At 40.0% G+C, this 15,373-nt stretch overlaps 2 protein-coding genes across 6 annotated transcripts in view; one reads left to right on the top strand and one right to left on the bottom strand.

Annotated features, from left to right (window-relative positions):
- Positions 1-210: 210 nt before the first annotated feature.
- On the bottom strand, positions 211-14,454 carry ENPP4 (ectonucleotide pyrophosphatase/phosphodiesterase 4). 2 transcript variants are annotated; one of them, XM_059077795.2, is made up of 4 exons: positions 14,200-14,454; positions 7,203-8,061; positions 5,845-6,015; positions 211-3,897 (listed from the first exon to the last, which is right to left on the bottom strand). In XM_059077795.2, the coding sequence occupies exons 2-4, from the start codon at positions 8,035-8,037 to the stop codon at positions 3,530-3,532; spliced, it is 1,374 nt and encodes a 457-aa protein (XP_058933778.1). In that variant the 5' UTR covers positions 8,038-8,061; positions 14,200-14,454; the 3' UTR covers positions 211-3,529. The 2 variants fall into 2 exon arrangements, with proteins under 2 accessions (XP_058933778.1, XP_058933777.1); XM_059077794.2 differs by having other exon boundaries at positions 13,979-14,243.
- LOC131764499 (chloride intracellular channel protein 5-like) overlaps positions 14,020-15,373 on the top strand; it is a 41,311-nt gene continuing 39,957 nt past the window's right edge. For 3 of the 4 annotated variants that reach the window (XM_067006343.1, XM_067006339.1, XM_067006340.1), the window contains exon 1: positions 14,020-14,524. The gene's annotated coding sequence lies outside the window, so the exon portion shown is untranslated. The remainder of the gene's footprint in view (positions 14,525-15,373) is intronic. The other variant, XM_067006341.1, reaches the window with a different exon arrangement.

Below are 15,373 nucleotides of genomic sequence, written 5' to 3'. Positions count from 1 at the left end.
CTTATGTTGGATTGCATATTTATACACTGCTTTAAAAATCTGGTTAAATGTTACAAACTTAATCCTGGTTTTAAAAAAATTGTAATGAATGCCTAGGTGGATTTTGCAGTATTACTAAGTCATGTCAACCTCTATCATTGTATGCATATTTTGCGAGAAGGTGACAAATTAAAAAATCATCAGTGATATCACATTGTATATTGAATAATTATGGTTAAAATGTTTTGGTAGATTTTATTCACATAAAATTTTTAAAACCATAACAAAGTCATAACTATGAATTCAAGCAATATGGTCAAAATATATTTAACTTAAGGCACTACACACAAATTTCTTTAAAGCACACTCATGTCATTTATTTACATAATATTTTAGGAATTTACAATAAATACACATTTCCCATCTCATCTTTGTCCTTCATTTGTAGCTTTTACAATGAAGTAGAAACCTCCAAATAAAAGGTATTAAATGCAGTTATCCTTAAAGCTTACCAGATATGGGCAAGAGAAGGAAATACCCAAGAACAAGGCAAAGGTTTTTTTAATCCTTTAATGTTCCAAGTATCTGTCAAGTCTTATACCAAGTTTAATGGAACAGTAACACAAAACCAGTGGTACAGAGCATTGAAATAATTTTTATTCTATTGCTGTTTACCAGAAAAACTTGCACATTAATAATAGCAGCAGAACTGTCCCTACATTTACATAAGTAAATGTACTTATTCTGAATTCACTCACTGAATTAACAAACTTACTAAAAAGTTTTCCTATTACCTTTGAGTATTGTTGTCATAAACAGTTAAATCTTTCCTGGAGCCAAATACTTTCTACCACCCAGAAAACACAGAAGCATATTAGTCAATTATTTAACAAAATACACACCAAGTGAAAAAGGCTGCCTTACTAAAATATTTTCTCAGTGTACTAGAGGAGTCATTGGCTTTAAGTGATCATTTTTAAAGATACAACTGAATTAACATAAAGTTCAATATAATAATATATAAATGACTCTTTGATTAAATAAATACTCTTGTCCCATCAACATATACATAAAACATTTACAATTTTAATTCCAGTTAGTATTTTGAGAATGGAATAAAGAACGAGACAAATAGGTCTTTTGTTCAAAGGGCTGAGACACTGATGGGGCATCCCTTCCTATTCCATCCTCCATAAAATCCACTCACAGGCTGGACGCTATGGACCAATTTCTGAAACTCATAACTGCCAATCAAGCCAGTACAACCACTAAAGCTCACACCACTGCAAAGACCAAGCTCTCCTCAATTAATATTTCAGACATTTCAAAAAAATGCTCACTGCCTTAAATGTGACTGTTCTCCTGTCCTTTTCTTTTTTAATGGAAATGGAAGTAGAAAGAAATTTTTCTATTACTTCGTTCAGATCAACTATTAACCTTTAGGATAACTTTTATGTGAGGCAAAAACATCAGAAATAAAATCTGTCAAAAAGCTAAATGAGTCCTGGTGGCTTTATTTATTTATTATGCTGTTCTTAATACAGTCACCTACGACTGCATGCATGGACTATTCATGCAGGGTGTAGAAATGCTTCTCAAGAATTCCAAGTACAATAGGCACCAAATACCAGGATCAGGAGATCAGCAGTGACCACAGGATGAATTGTATGGTTTTTTTTTGTTTGTTTTTGTTTTTTGCGGTATGCGGGCCTCTCACTGTTGTGGCCTCTCCCATTGCGGAGCACAGGCTCCGGACGCACAGGCTCAGCGGCCATGGCTCACGGGCCCAGCCGCTCCGCGGCATGTGGGATCTTCCCGGACCGGGGCACGAACCCACATCCTCGACATCGGCAGGCGGACTCTCAACCACTGAGCCACCAGGGAAGCCCTGAATTATATGTTTGATGACAGGCACCACTGTTCTTGACCACCACAGATAATCAACATTTAAGTGGGCTGCATATTTACTGCAGATTATCTTTGTATCTGTACAACAGTTCCCTAGTTTATTTTATATTGTCAAAACTTTAAAGATCGCAGTAGTAATATTAATTGCTTGCCTCAGCTGCTGACGAATGGTTCTTGAACCCAATTTTTCCTCTAATAGATGGAATCTCGTCTGCCACAATTCAGTTCCTTCCTACTAACTCTGATTGTTAGAAGGTACCACTTAGCAAAGCTAGGATAACAATTATTCACAACAAATCCTTCGCTCTGAACAAGTATGTTTTAAAAAATATGAGCAGACTGGTTATTTCTATGAACCAAATATGGGAGAAAAAAGCAGAGGCAGCATTCAGGCTACTGAAGGTTAACAAGAGTCCTGAGAGTTTATTCAGCCACTTAACATATGATTCATGTAAAAGATCAAAACACACTAAATTCCATTTTAAATTTAGCTACCCTATAGCCTTAAAAGTAAGGCATAAAATTCCCAAAGGTAAATAGAAAAATCTCTTTTCCTCATTCTGACCCAATCAAAACCAGATTTGTAGTCAGGTCATACATTTCTCGGCAGCACCTGGAGACCTCTGGTTACAAAAAACAACGTGAGAAAGTTAAAAATGGTAACAAAAATTAATGAATTTTTTAAAATTATGATTTTACCTTGTGAGTTTGAAGAAAGTACATGAAAGTGAAGTGCAATTATAATCTTTCCTGAGAGCTGGGTTCTATGGGGATGTGGGAAGCTGCTCCCAGGCCACGCACCTCCCACCACCTGCTGTAAGTCACACAAAATCTGTACACCCATACGTGCAACACACTGGCACGTACATACAACTAAATAACTTACACAAAGGCATTGAGCACAAAGTGAGAAAAGCACTTTCCCCTATTTTCTTAATTTCTTCTTAGCAATACTCTTCAAAAGGTTTAACTTTTGAGGCTTCAATAGCTTAAGAGTCTTAACAAAGACACACTGGTGAAGAAGACTTAGGCTTTGTATCACGGGGTCTTTGCTTGTTTTTTATAATAGTTTTTCTTAAAATAATTTCTTCATATGCTAGATCTTTTCTGCCTGCTTGATCCATTTTAATTAACCATCACAGAGAATTTCCTACCTCAAGGGTTTACTTGGGATACAAACTCTATTAAAGGTACATATAAAAATATAGGAAACTTTTCCTTCCTAATACACAAAATCCACACATTTTATAAAGATTTCTGTTGTATAATTTACAAATGTAAAAATTTATTCAAAAAGCACACCCACTAAATTTTTGCATATTTTCATCTAAAGATGTCTAATCTTCATCGCAAAAAAAAAAAAAAAAAAAAAAAGGCAAAGGCAGTATTTTTCTTAAAAAAAAAACCTTTCTAGTTAGGTAAACAGTTGGTGTTAACTAATGATCTACTAGCAATTTTTTCTAGGGTCAGAGTTTTTTGTATTAGCTAATGCCGCAAAACAAAACACAAGGAAAAACCAAATTAATTGTAGCATGCTTGGTCTAAGATCTTTGTCTTTCAAAGTATACTTTTTCATAGTTATAACACCATTCCCTGGGTGTGTGTCCTAATCACAGCCACTTTGTATAAACCCCAGCACATGTCACCCAATTAAAGGATCATCATCATCATCATCTTGTAGCTGAAGTCGGGAAAATGGCCGGGGTCCAGAGAGTCTATTCTGCATGATTATGATGAGGCAGGTCAGAGTGGTTAAGACCAAGAGTGCACCAATAACAATTCCTATGGCTTCTGGGAGATTAATGCACCACTGGTCCACTAACAAACACTTAGTATGACCAAAGGTTCCATTATTGGGATGTGGCTTTAATCCCAGGATGTAGCACATCATTGGGTAAATATCCACAATGTTAATGGTGCTGTGTTGGTAGCCTTTGTGAAATGCAGGACCGTGGGCCGCTAGAAATGGGTTCATACTAGGCAAAGAATTATCATAACCATGGTCACCTACTGGAAAAGAACAAGATGATGTTAGTAAATAAGAGCAGCTTTCCTACTATAAAATAACTTGCTTCTAGTGTAAATACACTGGATTCTTGCCAGTGTAATTCCCATTAAAATTCTGATTAGTTGGGCCGAACAGGTGCCAGCAGTAAAATTTTCTGTTTTCTTCAAGTCAGCCGTGTCCCCTATTTCACGCACACACTACCCCCACCTTTTCCCGATCGGTCACTGCAAACAGCACCAGTGATAAAAAGAGTGGTCGGCCTGAGGGTCCTGAGTAACTGGGAAGAGCAGAAGTGAGTAAAACCAGTGAATGGTAAGGAAGTGAGCCTGAGGCCTGACCTATGTCAGCTGCTCCTGGACAAGACATAGGATGTGGAATACATCACTGGTCTACTGACAGCTAATGGACACCTCAACATTTGGAGGGCCAGGGGACTGAGCACGTTACAGTAGGGATTCTTGCCTTGAACGTGAAGTCTAAACTGGTGACTCCAACTTGTAACTCTAGTAAAAGCCTAACTCAAAGAAAAACCTGATGGTCCCTGATATCATTCCAATACCAGATTCTCAAGTTTTCGCTTTATGTTTTAAAATATTGCCTTTTAATGCAGACCAGTTACATTTAATAAGATCCTACTTCCATATGAAGTGCAGGTGACTAAGTGATGAGTGTATCGGTGTTACATATTCTTTAATCGTACGTTTGAAACATTTCATAATAAAAACAACCCACGTGACCAATACAATAAAAAGCACAATATAACATTATATATAGGTATTGTGATTTCAGTAATATAAATGCATATGATTATAGTGTGAGTATATAAACCATATGATTTAATAATAAAAATATGCATTTGTATGTAACAGAGAAAAAGATTACAAGGAGGAAAACACCCACAATTAACAACTGTCTGTACCTCTGTATTGAAGGATTATGGGTAGTTTTTGTTCTCTTTTCTGAACTTTTCTGTATTTTCCAAGTTTTCAATAATTAGTAGACAACATAAGTATCAATAATATATAAACTCTAATGGCCCTCAGTCTTATCCTTGCCTGATGCGTCTGAACTGCTATAGATCAGGGATCTGCAGACTGCAGCATCTGGCCTAATTTAGCCCTCTGCCTGTTTCTGTAAAGGAAGCTTCATTGGAATACCTCATGTCAGTTTGTTTACATATTGCCTGTGACTGCTTTCCCACTATAAAGGTAGGATTGAATAGTTGAGACAGGGACCAGCTGGCCCACAAAGCCTAAAATATTTACTACTTGGCTTTTTACAGAAAAATTTTCTGACCCCTGCTATGGTTTACAAAATCAGATTTTTGAAAAATGTACTTGAATTGAATTTACCGTATGGGTAAAAACCTGTAATTCTCCCCTATACATTTCTTCAGTTTGAGGAGAGATTTTGATCCATCTGTTTTGTTTACTTGGTCGATATTTGTTTGCATACTTTCTGGTTCCCCAGTGTTCTAACTAGCTGTACCGCTTAGGTAAACAATTTCATCACTGGGGAAAGACTTAAGGTTACTTGGACAAATTTTTTTTTTAACACAAAAAAAGAAAAAAGAATTTGAACTAGCTAATCTCTCCCCTTTACTTTGTTTCTTGACTTCTCTCTCTTTTATTTTCTTTGTTTCTTTACTACTCTCTTATTTTTACAAATCAAGAGAACCAGCCTTGAAAGTTACTGACAGTAACTGAAGTTTTTGTAAACAAGTAAAACTAGTCCTTCACCCTTAAGATCACCCAACCTTCTAACCTAAGGATGAAACTGTGGTTTCTAAAAATTGCTCTCAGATGAAAACCTGAGAATCACCTAGTTGAAAATCAAACTAATTATACTGTGTGAACATCTCTAAATCAAAGTATCCTGTTAATGGAACAACGTCACAACGTGTGATTTATCCCTAGGATACAAAAGAAAAATTCTAAATAAATACTTACATTTTGGTGATGATTTATTTAACACAATTGTCCAGCCTTCATCAGCAACCAAAATAATAGGTTGAATTCGATCATTACGTTGGTAATGAAACCTGGCAGGAATGTCTTCTTTGAGATAAACATTCATGTGAGGGTCACAGATTTTCAGTTTGTTATAAACCTTTGTTCTGTCTGGAAGAAAAGGAAACAGCAACGGAAAAAAGTCATGTTGACTGATAAGGAAAAAATATTTCTAACTAGAATAACTGGAAATAGGTCCTGAACAATGTTATCTATTAAAGCCCTTTAATCATTAAAAAAACAGAGAAATAATAATGATATAACAGTGTTGGGGACACACATACATACACACACACACACACCCCTTTCCAAGCATTCACATATCTCTCTTTTCATTTTGTGATTATCCCTGGTGGACTTTTATACAAAGAGGACAAATTTCACATCTAGCTTCCTAAGTAAATATAAACTAATTACATATTACTGCTAATTACTAATTCTAAGATCAGTAGACGAAAGGTATATCTCACACAAAAGTCCAAGATGTTTTTTAAGGATAAAAATTTCCTTTTTCCAGTAGTGTGAATAAGTAAGAAATATATCAACAAGGACCTACTGTATAGCACAGGGAACTGTATTCAATATCTTATAATAACCTATAATGGAAAAGAATCTGAAAAAGAATATATATATATATGTAAAACTGCATTTCCTTGCTGTACACCAGAAACCTTATAAATCAACTATACTTCAATAAAAAAATAAAAATTAAAAAAAAGAAATACATCAAAAAGCAGGGAGGGACTTCCCTGGTGCCACAGTGGTTAAGAATCCGCCTGCCAATGCAGGGGACACGGGTCCAAGCCCTGGTCTGGGAAGATCTCACGTGCCGCGGAGCAACTAAGCCTGTACGCCACAACTACTGAGCCTGCGCTCTAGAGCCCACGAGCCACAACTACTGAGCCCGCATGCCACAACTACTGAGCCCACGTGCCTACAGCCCGTGCTCTGAAACAAGAGAAGCCACCGCAATGAGAAGCCTGCACGCTGCAACGAAGAGTAGCCCCTGCTCGCCGCAACTAGAGAAAGCCTGCGCGCAGCAACGAAGACCCAATGCAGCCAAAAATAAATTAATTAACTTTAAAAAAAAAAAGCAAAGAAATAATCCCTTTGAACCTAAACCTTAAGTTAATTGCCTAAAAACTTATACATCAGGGGAAAAACATAATCCCACTGTGAGTGAGTATAGGAGTGTATGGCTGTGAACTACAAAAAGCCTGAGCTTCATTCTTTTACAAAACCCTTCCTCCTCAATCAACTGCCCCATTCAAAGGTTCCTTGGCTAAAAGTTTACTTACTTATTTTGGGAAGTATTGCAGCAACTGGGGTCAAGTCTATAAGAGTGTAGTCTGAGGGGTCGATGCAGTCATCCAAGTTTATCAGCCTGTCCTTAGAACACTGGGTCATCCCATGATCACTTGTAATGATCACATTAAGATCTTCCCACAGTCCTAACACCTTGAGTTTGTGAACTAGCTCACCGATGTGGTCATCTATTTGTTTCAAAACTTGGCGCATGTTTTCTTTATCTTCAGGGCCATATTTGTGGCCACTTGCGTCTGGCTCTTCCCAATAGAGTGTTGCAAAGGTGACGGGTGGGTTCGAATTGCTCAGCCACGTGGAGACATTACTGAGTCTCTCCTCAAATGACACCGAGGGGTTGTAATTCATGAAATAGGAAGGTGTGGTGTTGTGAATGGGCACGTCGGTACCAGGCCACATAGCAGCAGCACTTGATCTGTTTTCCTGAAGCTGATTGGTCACCCAAATAGGGACTGCCTCATTCCACCAAAAAGGATCCTTGTCATTAATGTCAGAAAAATGTTTCTTTGTGATGACATCATACATGGAATTAGCCACAATGCCATGGCTTTCTTCATACAGGCCTGTCACGATGCTGTAGTGGTTTGGAAATGTTTTTGTGATAAAGACATTTTTAACCTGCTCTACCAAGACACCTTCTTTGATAAAATTCTGGAGATGAGGAAATTCATAGCTGTGTAGATAGTCAGCTCTGAAGCCATCAAAGGATACCAGTAGTAACTTGGGTGGCAAAGTACAGGAAGAGTTCCCTCTACAACCAGTTATAAGTCCAGAAAACAAAAATATCGGCAATAACTTCATAGTGAACATGCTGAAGGAGGGGAGTCAGGGTTCCTAAAATATAAAAACACAATTCATAAGTAGTAATGCTATTTGAGTTGGATTAGGTTTCGAAAGTTTAGACATCAGGAGAAGAAAACCAACATTTATAAACTTTTTATACACCAGCTTTATCTCCATCAACTTGAAAATTAAATAACGTCACTTACTGAAAGACAACTGAATAAAGATAAAGTGGGAAAAAATAAAAATTGCCTTTACTTGTCCAGTTATATGTCCTGCCCCATTTTTCATGCTCTGAAGGGGATATGGGCCATTCTTATGCTCCATACAAATTGGCTGCCTTGTTTGTTTGCAGCGGCCAAAGTTATTCTAGAGGTTTAATAAGAACAAACGAAGAAACAAAAGCAATCCTTTGGCACAAACCAGAAATAACGCCAAGCTTTCAGAGGCTCCAGAGAGGGCGATTATTTTTCTAGTTTAATGACTGGTGCCCTGTAGTTCCTTTTAATCCACAGAAATAGGGGGTGGAAACTCTACCATACTGGCTCATCATCAGTTCCTGTTGAAAAATACTGGCATGAAAAAGAGGAGTAAGTAATAAATATTACTTGAGAAAAAGGTCCCACCTCAATCTGAACCTGCCCAATATTCATAGGAGGCTGACAGACAAAGCCTACAGGAACTTGGATACCACGGTAATTTCTGAAGAAATGCAGCAGCTGTTGAAATGCATTTCATCACCACATCCCTTTTAAACTTCCTTTTTACTGTCAAAGACATACAGTTGGCCCTCCATATCCACGGCTTTTACATCCATGGATTCAACCAACCGTGGATGGAAAATCCAGACGGCTGACTGTATTCATGTACTATGCCATTTTATTTTTTTTTTTTATTTTTTATTTATTTTTTTTTTTTCGGTATGCGGGCCTCTCACTGCTGTGGCCTCTCCCGTTGCTGAGCACAGGCTCCGGACGCACAGGCTCAGCGGCCATGGCTCACGGGCTTAGTTGCTCCGCGGCATGTGGGATCCTCCCGGACCGGGGCACGAACCCGTGTCTCCTGCATCGGCAGGCGGATTCTCAACCACTGCGCCACCAGGGAAGCCCTATGCCATTTTATATAAAAGACTTGAGCATCTGCGGATCTGGGTATCTGCTGGGGCTCCTGGAACCAATCTCCCTGCGGAAAATGAGGGACCACTGTAACTATCCTGCCTAACACCCTAGGCTCAGAGCGCTCCCTGTTTTTTGGTTCTTTTTTAACAATCTACTGATTACAAAAAAACAGATTTCCCCAAACAAATCTCCCCGCCTTCAGACTCTATCTTCTTTGGTTCCTAAGAAAATAGGATATGTAATTTAGGTAGAGTGAGTCTCCACTGCTGCCATACTTCTTTTTTTTTTTTTTTTTAATTTTTTAATTTTTTTGCCACGCCAAGAGGCCTGTGGGATCTTAGTTCCCTGACCAGGGATTGAACCTGTGCCCTATGCATTGGAAGTGCAGAGTCTTAACCACTGGACCACCAGGTAAGTCCCCTGCCACACTTCTTCAAGTCCCTAGTACCTCCTGTCCAGAGCCCTTCCATCTCTTAACTGACCTTCCTACCTCGATCACCTTCCCCTTACTCACCCAACATCCGCTCCCAACTTAACCTTCCCAGGAATAGTCCTGTCCATGACACTTCCTTAATAAAATCAGTATTCAAAGTCTCTCTGCCTGGCATTCAAGTCCCTCCACTATCCAGGCACAACCCACCGTGTAAATTACTATGAAACAGTTACAAAAATCATGGTCAACCTTAATTCCCTTTTACCACACATTGCTGTCACAGTCTGTCTGAGATGTATTAGAGACAATAATCGTTTATCTAGGTGACCTATAGGTGACCTATAACAGCTCTTCAGTAATAATTTGTGTTTCCAAACCTCTTAAAAGTTAATTTCTACACACGAATTCTTTGCCCAAATACTCTCTTAGGTCAATTTAAAAAATCATTCAATAAATAATATAACTAAAGTCTGTAACACCAAAATTTATGTATGTGCCACTTTTCAGAGGACAAGGGCTTTATACTTTTCAAACATAAAATACTCAAAATAGGGGCATAAATAATCAAAACAACGAATCTGGATGTCATCTTGGAAGAACAAAGACGAGCTTGAATGAACTCTGTTCTACAACACCACAATTTCTTGTAATGCTGCGCTTGAGACCCATACATCATAAAGTATTGTTTTTAAAACTAAGCCCTTTGAGGAATCATGTCACAGTATGTCTAAAACTTTTCCAACGGAGTTCCTCTAAGAGCAGAGTGGTGCTGAGACAACTGTATATCCACATGCAAAAGAATGAATTTGGACCCCTCAGCTCATACCATGTACAAAAATAAACTCAAAATGACCAAGATTAAGAGCTAAAACTATAAAACTCTTAGCAGAAAATAAAGGAATAAGTCTTCATGACCTTGAATTAGGCAAAGCCTTCTAAGATACAGCATCAAAAGTACAAGTGACGAGAATCATAAATAAATTGGACTTCACCAAAATTGAAAGCTTTTACGTTTCAAAGGATATCATGGAGAGAAAAGAAAACCCACAGAACAGGAGACAATATCTGCAAATCATATATCTGATAAAGGATTTATATCTAGAATATATAAAGAACTGTAACAACTCAATAGTAAAAGTTAAATAATCCAATTTTAAAATGAGCAAAGGATCTGAAAAGATATTTCTCCAGATACAGAGATGGCAAATAAGCACATGAAAATATGTTCAACATCATTAGTCATTAGGGAAATGCAAATCAAAACCACAATGAGATACCCCTTCACACCCACTAGGATGGATATCATAAAAAATAACAAGTGTTGGCAAGGATGTAGGGAAACTAGAACTTTTATACACTGCTGGTGAGAATGAAAATGGTACAGCAACTTGGAAAACATTCTGGTAGTTCTTCAAAAGTTTAAACAGAGTTACTCTACGACCCAGAAAATCTACTAGTAGGCATATGCCTCAGAGAAATTAAAACACAAGTCAACGATAAAACCTGTACACAGATGATCACAGCAGCATTATCTGTAAGAGCCATGAAGTGGAAACATCTCAAATGTCCGTAAGTGATAAATAAATGGATAAGATGTGGTATATCCACACAATAGAATATTATTTGTCAATAAAAAGGAATGAAGTGCAAATATATGTTATAATTTGGATAAACCTTTGAAACATTGTGCTAAGTAAAAAAAGGCAGTCACAAAAGATCACTTATTGTATGATTCTATTTAGATGAAATGCCTAGATAGGCAAATCTATAGAGATGGAAAGTATATTAGATTTGCCTGCAGCAAGGGGTTGAGGAGAAATGAGGAGTAAATGCTAATGGGTATGAGGTTTCTTTCTGGGGAGATGTTCTCAAATGTTCTCAAATTGACTGTGGTGATGGCTGCACAATTCATAAAACTGTACACTTTAAATGAGTAAACTAGACAGTATGTGAATTTTACCTCAATAAAACCATTATATTAAAAAAAAGAGTAGAGAGAAATGAAATTGTAATCTTAAAAGCATCTGGATTGTCCTGCCACAAAACAGGAAACATCTCTGATGTTTCATCTTACCTCAAAAATTATGTGAAATGTGTACTCTATACCACAGACCTGAGTTTTTGAACGTGAATGTGTTTTACCCCATTTCCCACGTGCAAAACAATAAAACAAAAACCCGTGTTTGCCCCCCTCTCACACAAAATACATACAAATCAAAATCTTTCTTCCCCAAATCTTGAGTGAATAGGAGGGTCAAGGCACATGTGCTGTTTACCCTGGGGTTCACTAACCCCTTAGCACACTACTGGATTCTTGTCCCCAGACTTAGAAGCACAGACAGAGTGGAAAGATTAGAGGCTCTGAAATCAGAAGGATCCCAGAACCTGAGCTCACATTTAGTAGACGGGTGACTGTGGGCAGACCTACCAGCTTCAGTTTCTGTGTTTGTAAAATGCGGATACATAAAGTGTTAAACAATAGGCCCTCAAATTTAGTTTCTTTTTTATCCACAGTTACAAAGCTGTTATGTTAGGAAAAAAGTCTGTACCGTGACAGGCGGAATGATACTACTGTGAAACTATAAAGTAGATAGAAATAATTTCGGCTAACCTCTTTTTTTTTACACAGGATGAAGATGAAGTCCCTGGATTGGCCAAACTCAGGAAGCAATTCGTCGTAGCCTTACTGTCTGTACTCTTACTAATTTCAGGTCCTTAACAAGTTTATAAGTCTAGTAACAGTGAGTTTACAAGTCTAGTTTTTTGTGTGTGCTCCGGCCGCGCAGGGTCAGCGGCCATGGCTCACGGGCCCAGCCGCTCCGCGGCACGTGGGATCTTCCCGCACCGCGGCCCGAACCCGTGTCCCCTGCATCGGCAGGTGGACTCTCAACCACTGCGCCACCAGGGAAGCCCTACAAGTCTACTTTTAATCTCCAAACTATGAACGGCACTTTTCCTGCTTTCATTAGTGGTGCCTGTATCTATATCTACTGCATTCTGTTTCATTCCAACAGGAGTGTTAAGCTATAAACAGAAGACCAGTGAGAAGTTCTCAAGTGTTTCCAAGGAATAAAAAAATCACTAATTGCTATATTACAAAACACTGGGAGAAATTCTGTAATTTTTCAAACCAAAAAGATATCAAAGGGAAGGAAAAAAAAGCAGTCACCGGAACTACACCCAGATAATGCGAACAGAAGTTGTGTGTAGTTTTTTTTCAATTCAGGGGCCAAAACACACTCTACCTCATCTGGGATGACTTTCTTACTTGGATGAAATGTATCTCGGGCAATTCTCACTGGCATTCTTAACTGAAATTGGGGGAGTGTGACAGTCAAAGGATATGGTGAAAGCTATTTGCCACCATTAGCATGCCATCTGCTCTGTAATACAAAAGCCTTATTCTAAACACTTCACAAATACTATTTGTAGTGAAACTCTTATACAGCTTTAAAATAAAATAAAAATAAAATAGCATTGTCTATGCACGTAGATAACAGTGGTGGTTTTCCCTAGATTATTATTATTAATTTTCTTGATATTCTAAAGAAAAACTAAAATTACTCTCTGAAAGACTCTATTAACAACTCTAGGATTCTGAAGTATTCTTCAATTTTCCAGCACATACAAACTTTTCCGGCATCTTCAAAACAGCTACACTTAATCTTACTTTCTACATATATTATTTCTTTCTACAAAATAACTCCTTGTGTACTTCTTCTGTGTTCATCAGATTTCTCCCAAATTACATTTTGTAGCTGATTTAAAAGCAAGGAGGAGATATTTTATATTTTATATATTTTAGTTATAAAATATCTCCTCCCTGCTTTTAAATTCGTTTAATTTCCTTAAAATAGTTTGGAACAACCTCTGGAAAAAAGGTAGAAAGAAAAGAAAACCTGAATATTAAAAGGAGCAGTTGACTTCCTATAGTACTGGCAAGGTTTCCGGCTTGGGTCCACCAGATGGCCTGGTGGTTAAAGAAAAAAACCTAGTGGAGTCAAGGCTGGTATAAACCTGAATCTGCTCGTGGTCACTAGCTGTGCTTCACGTCTCTGAGCAGGACTTTCCCCATCTGTATAATGGGACGCTGTGATCTCACAGGGCTGCAGTGCCCAGAAAAGGAAGCGTTGTTTGTAAAATGCTTAACACAGTGTCCGGCCGATAAAAAGCACTTCAGTGTTACCTTTCTTGTTAGGTTTTCTAGGAAATTCGTTTTTAAATTTGGCTGTGTCACTCCCATGAACTCTAATCGAATACTCATGCGGAGGCAGGACGATCGATACCTTGGACCGCGTTCCTGTAAAATCAAACGCCCGCCCCGCCGGCCCCGCCCGCTCCCTCGGCCTCCACCTCTGTCCCGCCACCGCCCCCCGCCTCCACCCCATACCCCACCGCCCGCCCAGGCCGCGCCTACCTGCTCAGTTTCCTTTTCTCTTCCCACCCCGCCCTCCGTCGCCCCCAGCCAGGTAGCTCCCGGCCGCTCCGGGGTCTCTCGCGGCTGTCCGCTAGAGGGATGTGTGGGTGTGTGTATCAAGGGTAGGGGATCTCACTACCTCTATTTTCAAAGCCCCTAGTGGACGGGGGAGGGGGTGGCATTTCCCTCCGGAACGCCGGGCGCACTAGGATCACACTCACCCGCTGCCGCCGCTTCTCTGCAGCAAGCGGAACCCGGCGCTCCTGGGTCTTGGGAGCGACGGAGACCTGAAGGCGCAGCAGCCAGACCGAGCTCTTCCTGAGGCGCCTGCGCACCAGCGGGCGCCCCCCGCTGTTAACAGCCCCTTCCTCCCTGAGATTCGCGCTACCCGAGGCGCTCCGAGGGTGCTGGGCTGCCCCACGCGCGACTGCGGAACAGTTTTACAGCTCGCGGGGACTCAGCGGGCGACGGAGTGTGAGACATGTCCTCGGATTGGACACCTCAGCCGCCGTCGATGTAACTCCCTTTCCGATTGGTTGGATTCAGGTACAACCTGGAGACAGAGGCCTTGGGTGGGGTGTCGAATTGGATCTAGTAGGAGAGGTTAGTTCCCCTCTCCTGCAACGCCCCATTTTCTAGCGTCCCAGGGCTGGGTGCCCTTCAGGGGACCTGAAACACAGCGAGTCCCTGAAAGGGCACCTGGTTATTGCCAGCCTCAGGCTTAGTGCCATTCTCGGTTCGCCCCTAGTTAACATGCACCTGGCGGTAAGGTGTCTTCAGGAAAAACGTCTTTGGCAGCCCCAGGGCCCAGCACGACTCTAGAGCAGCTTTAGCCAGTTCCAGTTAGTTGGAAAAAATACAGTGTGGCTCTACCAAAGCAGTATGTGTCCGTGTTGCTGGAGAAGTCATCACCGTATTACACGCGAATTGAGTACTAGGCAGTTTATGAGTAAGGTTGCAAGAAATACAGAAACACGGTCCTTGCAGTAGGGAACTAGGAATGGCTACCAGCTGAGAAATGGGCGTTTCTTTTTAACGCATGCATGTGGGTCTGGAGCTTTAGTGTAGAGCCATCACCAAGACCCCAGAGTCTGGAAGCAGCTGCAGAGACAATTTGGGGCTGGATATTTTCTGTTGATTATTAATTTGTACCTTCAGAAGTTAATTCCAGTCTCAAAGCTCAAGGCTGGCCTGTGCACTGGTGAACTGGGGCATCTTAGATCCGTGGGCTGCCAGAGCTGGAAGGAGTGGCAAAGGCCACGTTGTCCAGTCCCTGCGATCTGCCAGACCTGAGTTTGAATCCTCACTCAGCAGCTGGGCAATCTTGGGCCAGTATCTCCACCTGTTTGAGCCTCCATGTCCTCATCTGCAAAACAGGCCCTCTTACAGTACCAG

Source organism: Kogia breviceps, chromosome 10, assembly GCF_026419965.1.
Source record: "Kogia breviceps isolate mKogBre1 chromosome 10, mKogBre1 haplotype 1, whole genome shotgun sequence".
In the NCBI taxonomy this organism is placed as follows: domain Eukaryota; kingdom Metazoa; phylum Chordata; class Mammalia; order Artiodactyla; family Physeteridae; genus Kogia; species Kogia breviceps.
This window is presented reverse-complemented; position numbering and strand designations above follow the sequence as displayed.

Excerpts from the sequence above, each read along its gene's own strand:
- ENPP4 (XM_059077795.2), bottom strand. The coding sequence starts at position 8,037 with ATGTTCACTATGAAGTTATTGCCGATATTTTTGTTTTCTGGACTTATA. Across the intron at positions 6,016-7,202 it reads TGCAATACTTCCCAAAATAA|ACAGAACAAAGGTTTATAAC; the intron begins GTAAGTAAACTT and ends CTTTTCTTCCAG. Across the intron at positions 3,898-5,844 it reads AAATAAATCATCACCAAAAT|TAGGTGACCATGGTTATGAT; the intron begins GTAAGTATTTAT and ends GTTCTTTTCCAG.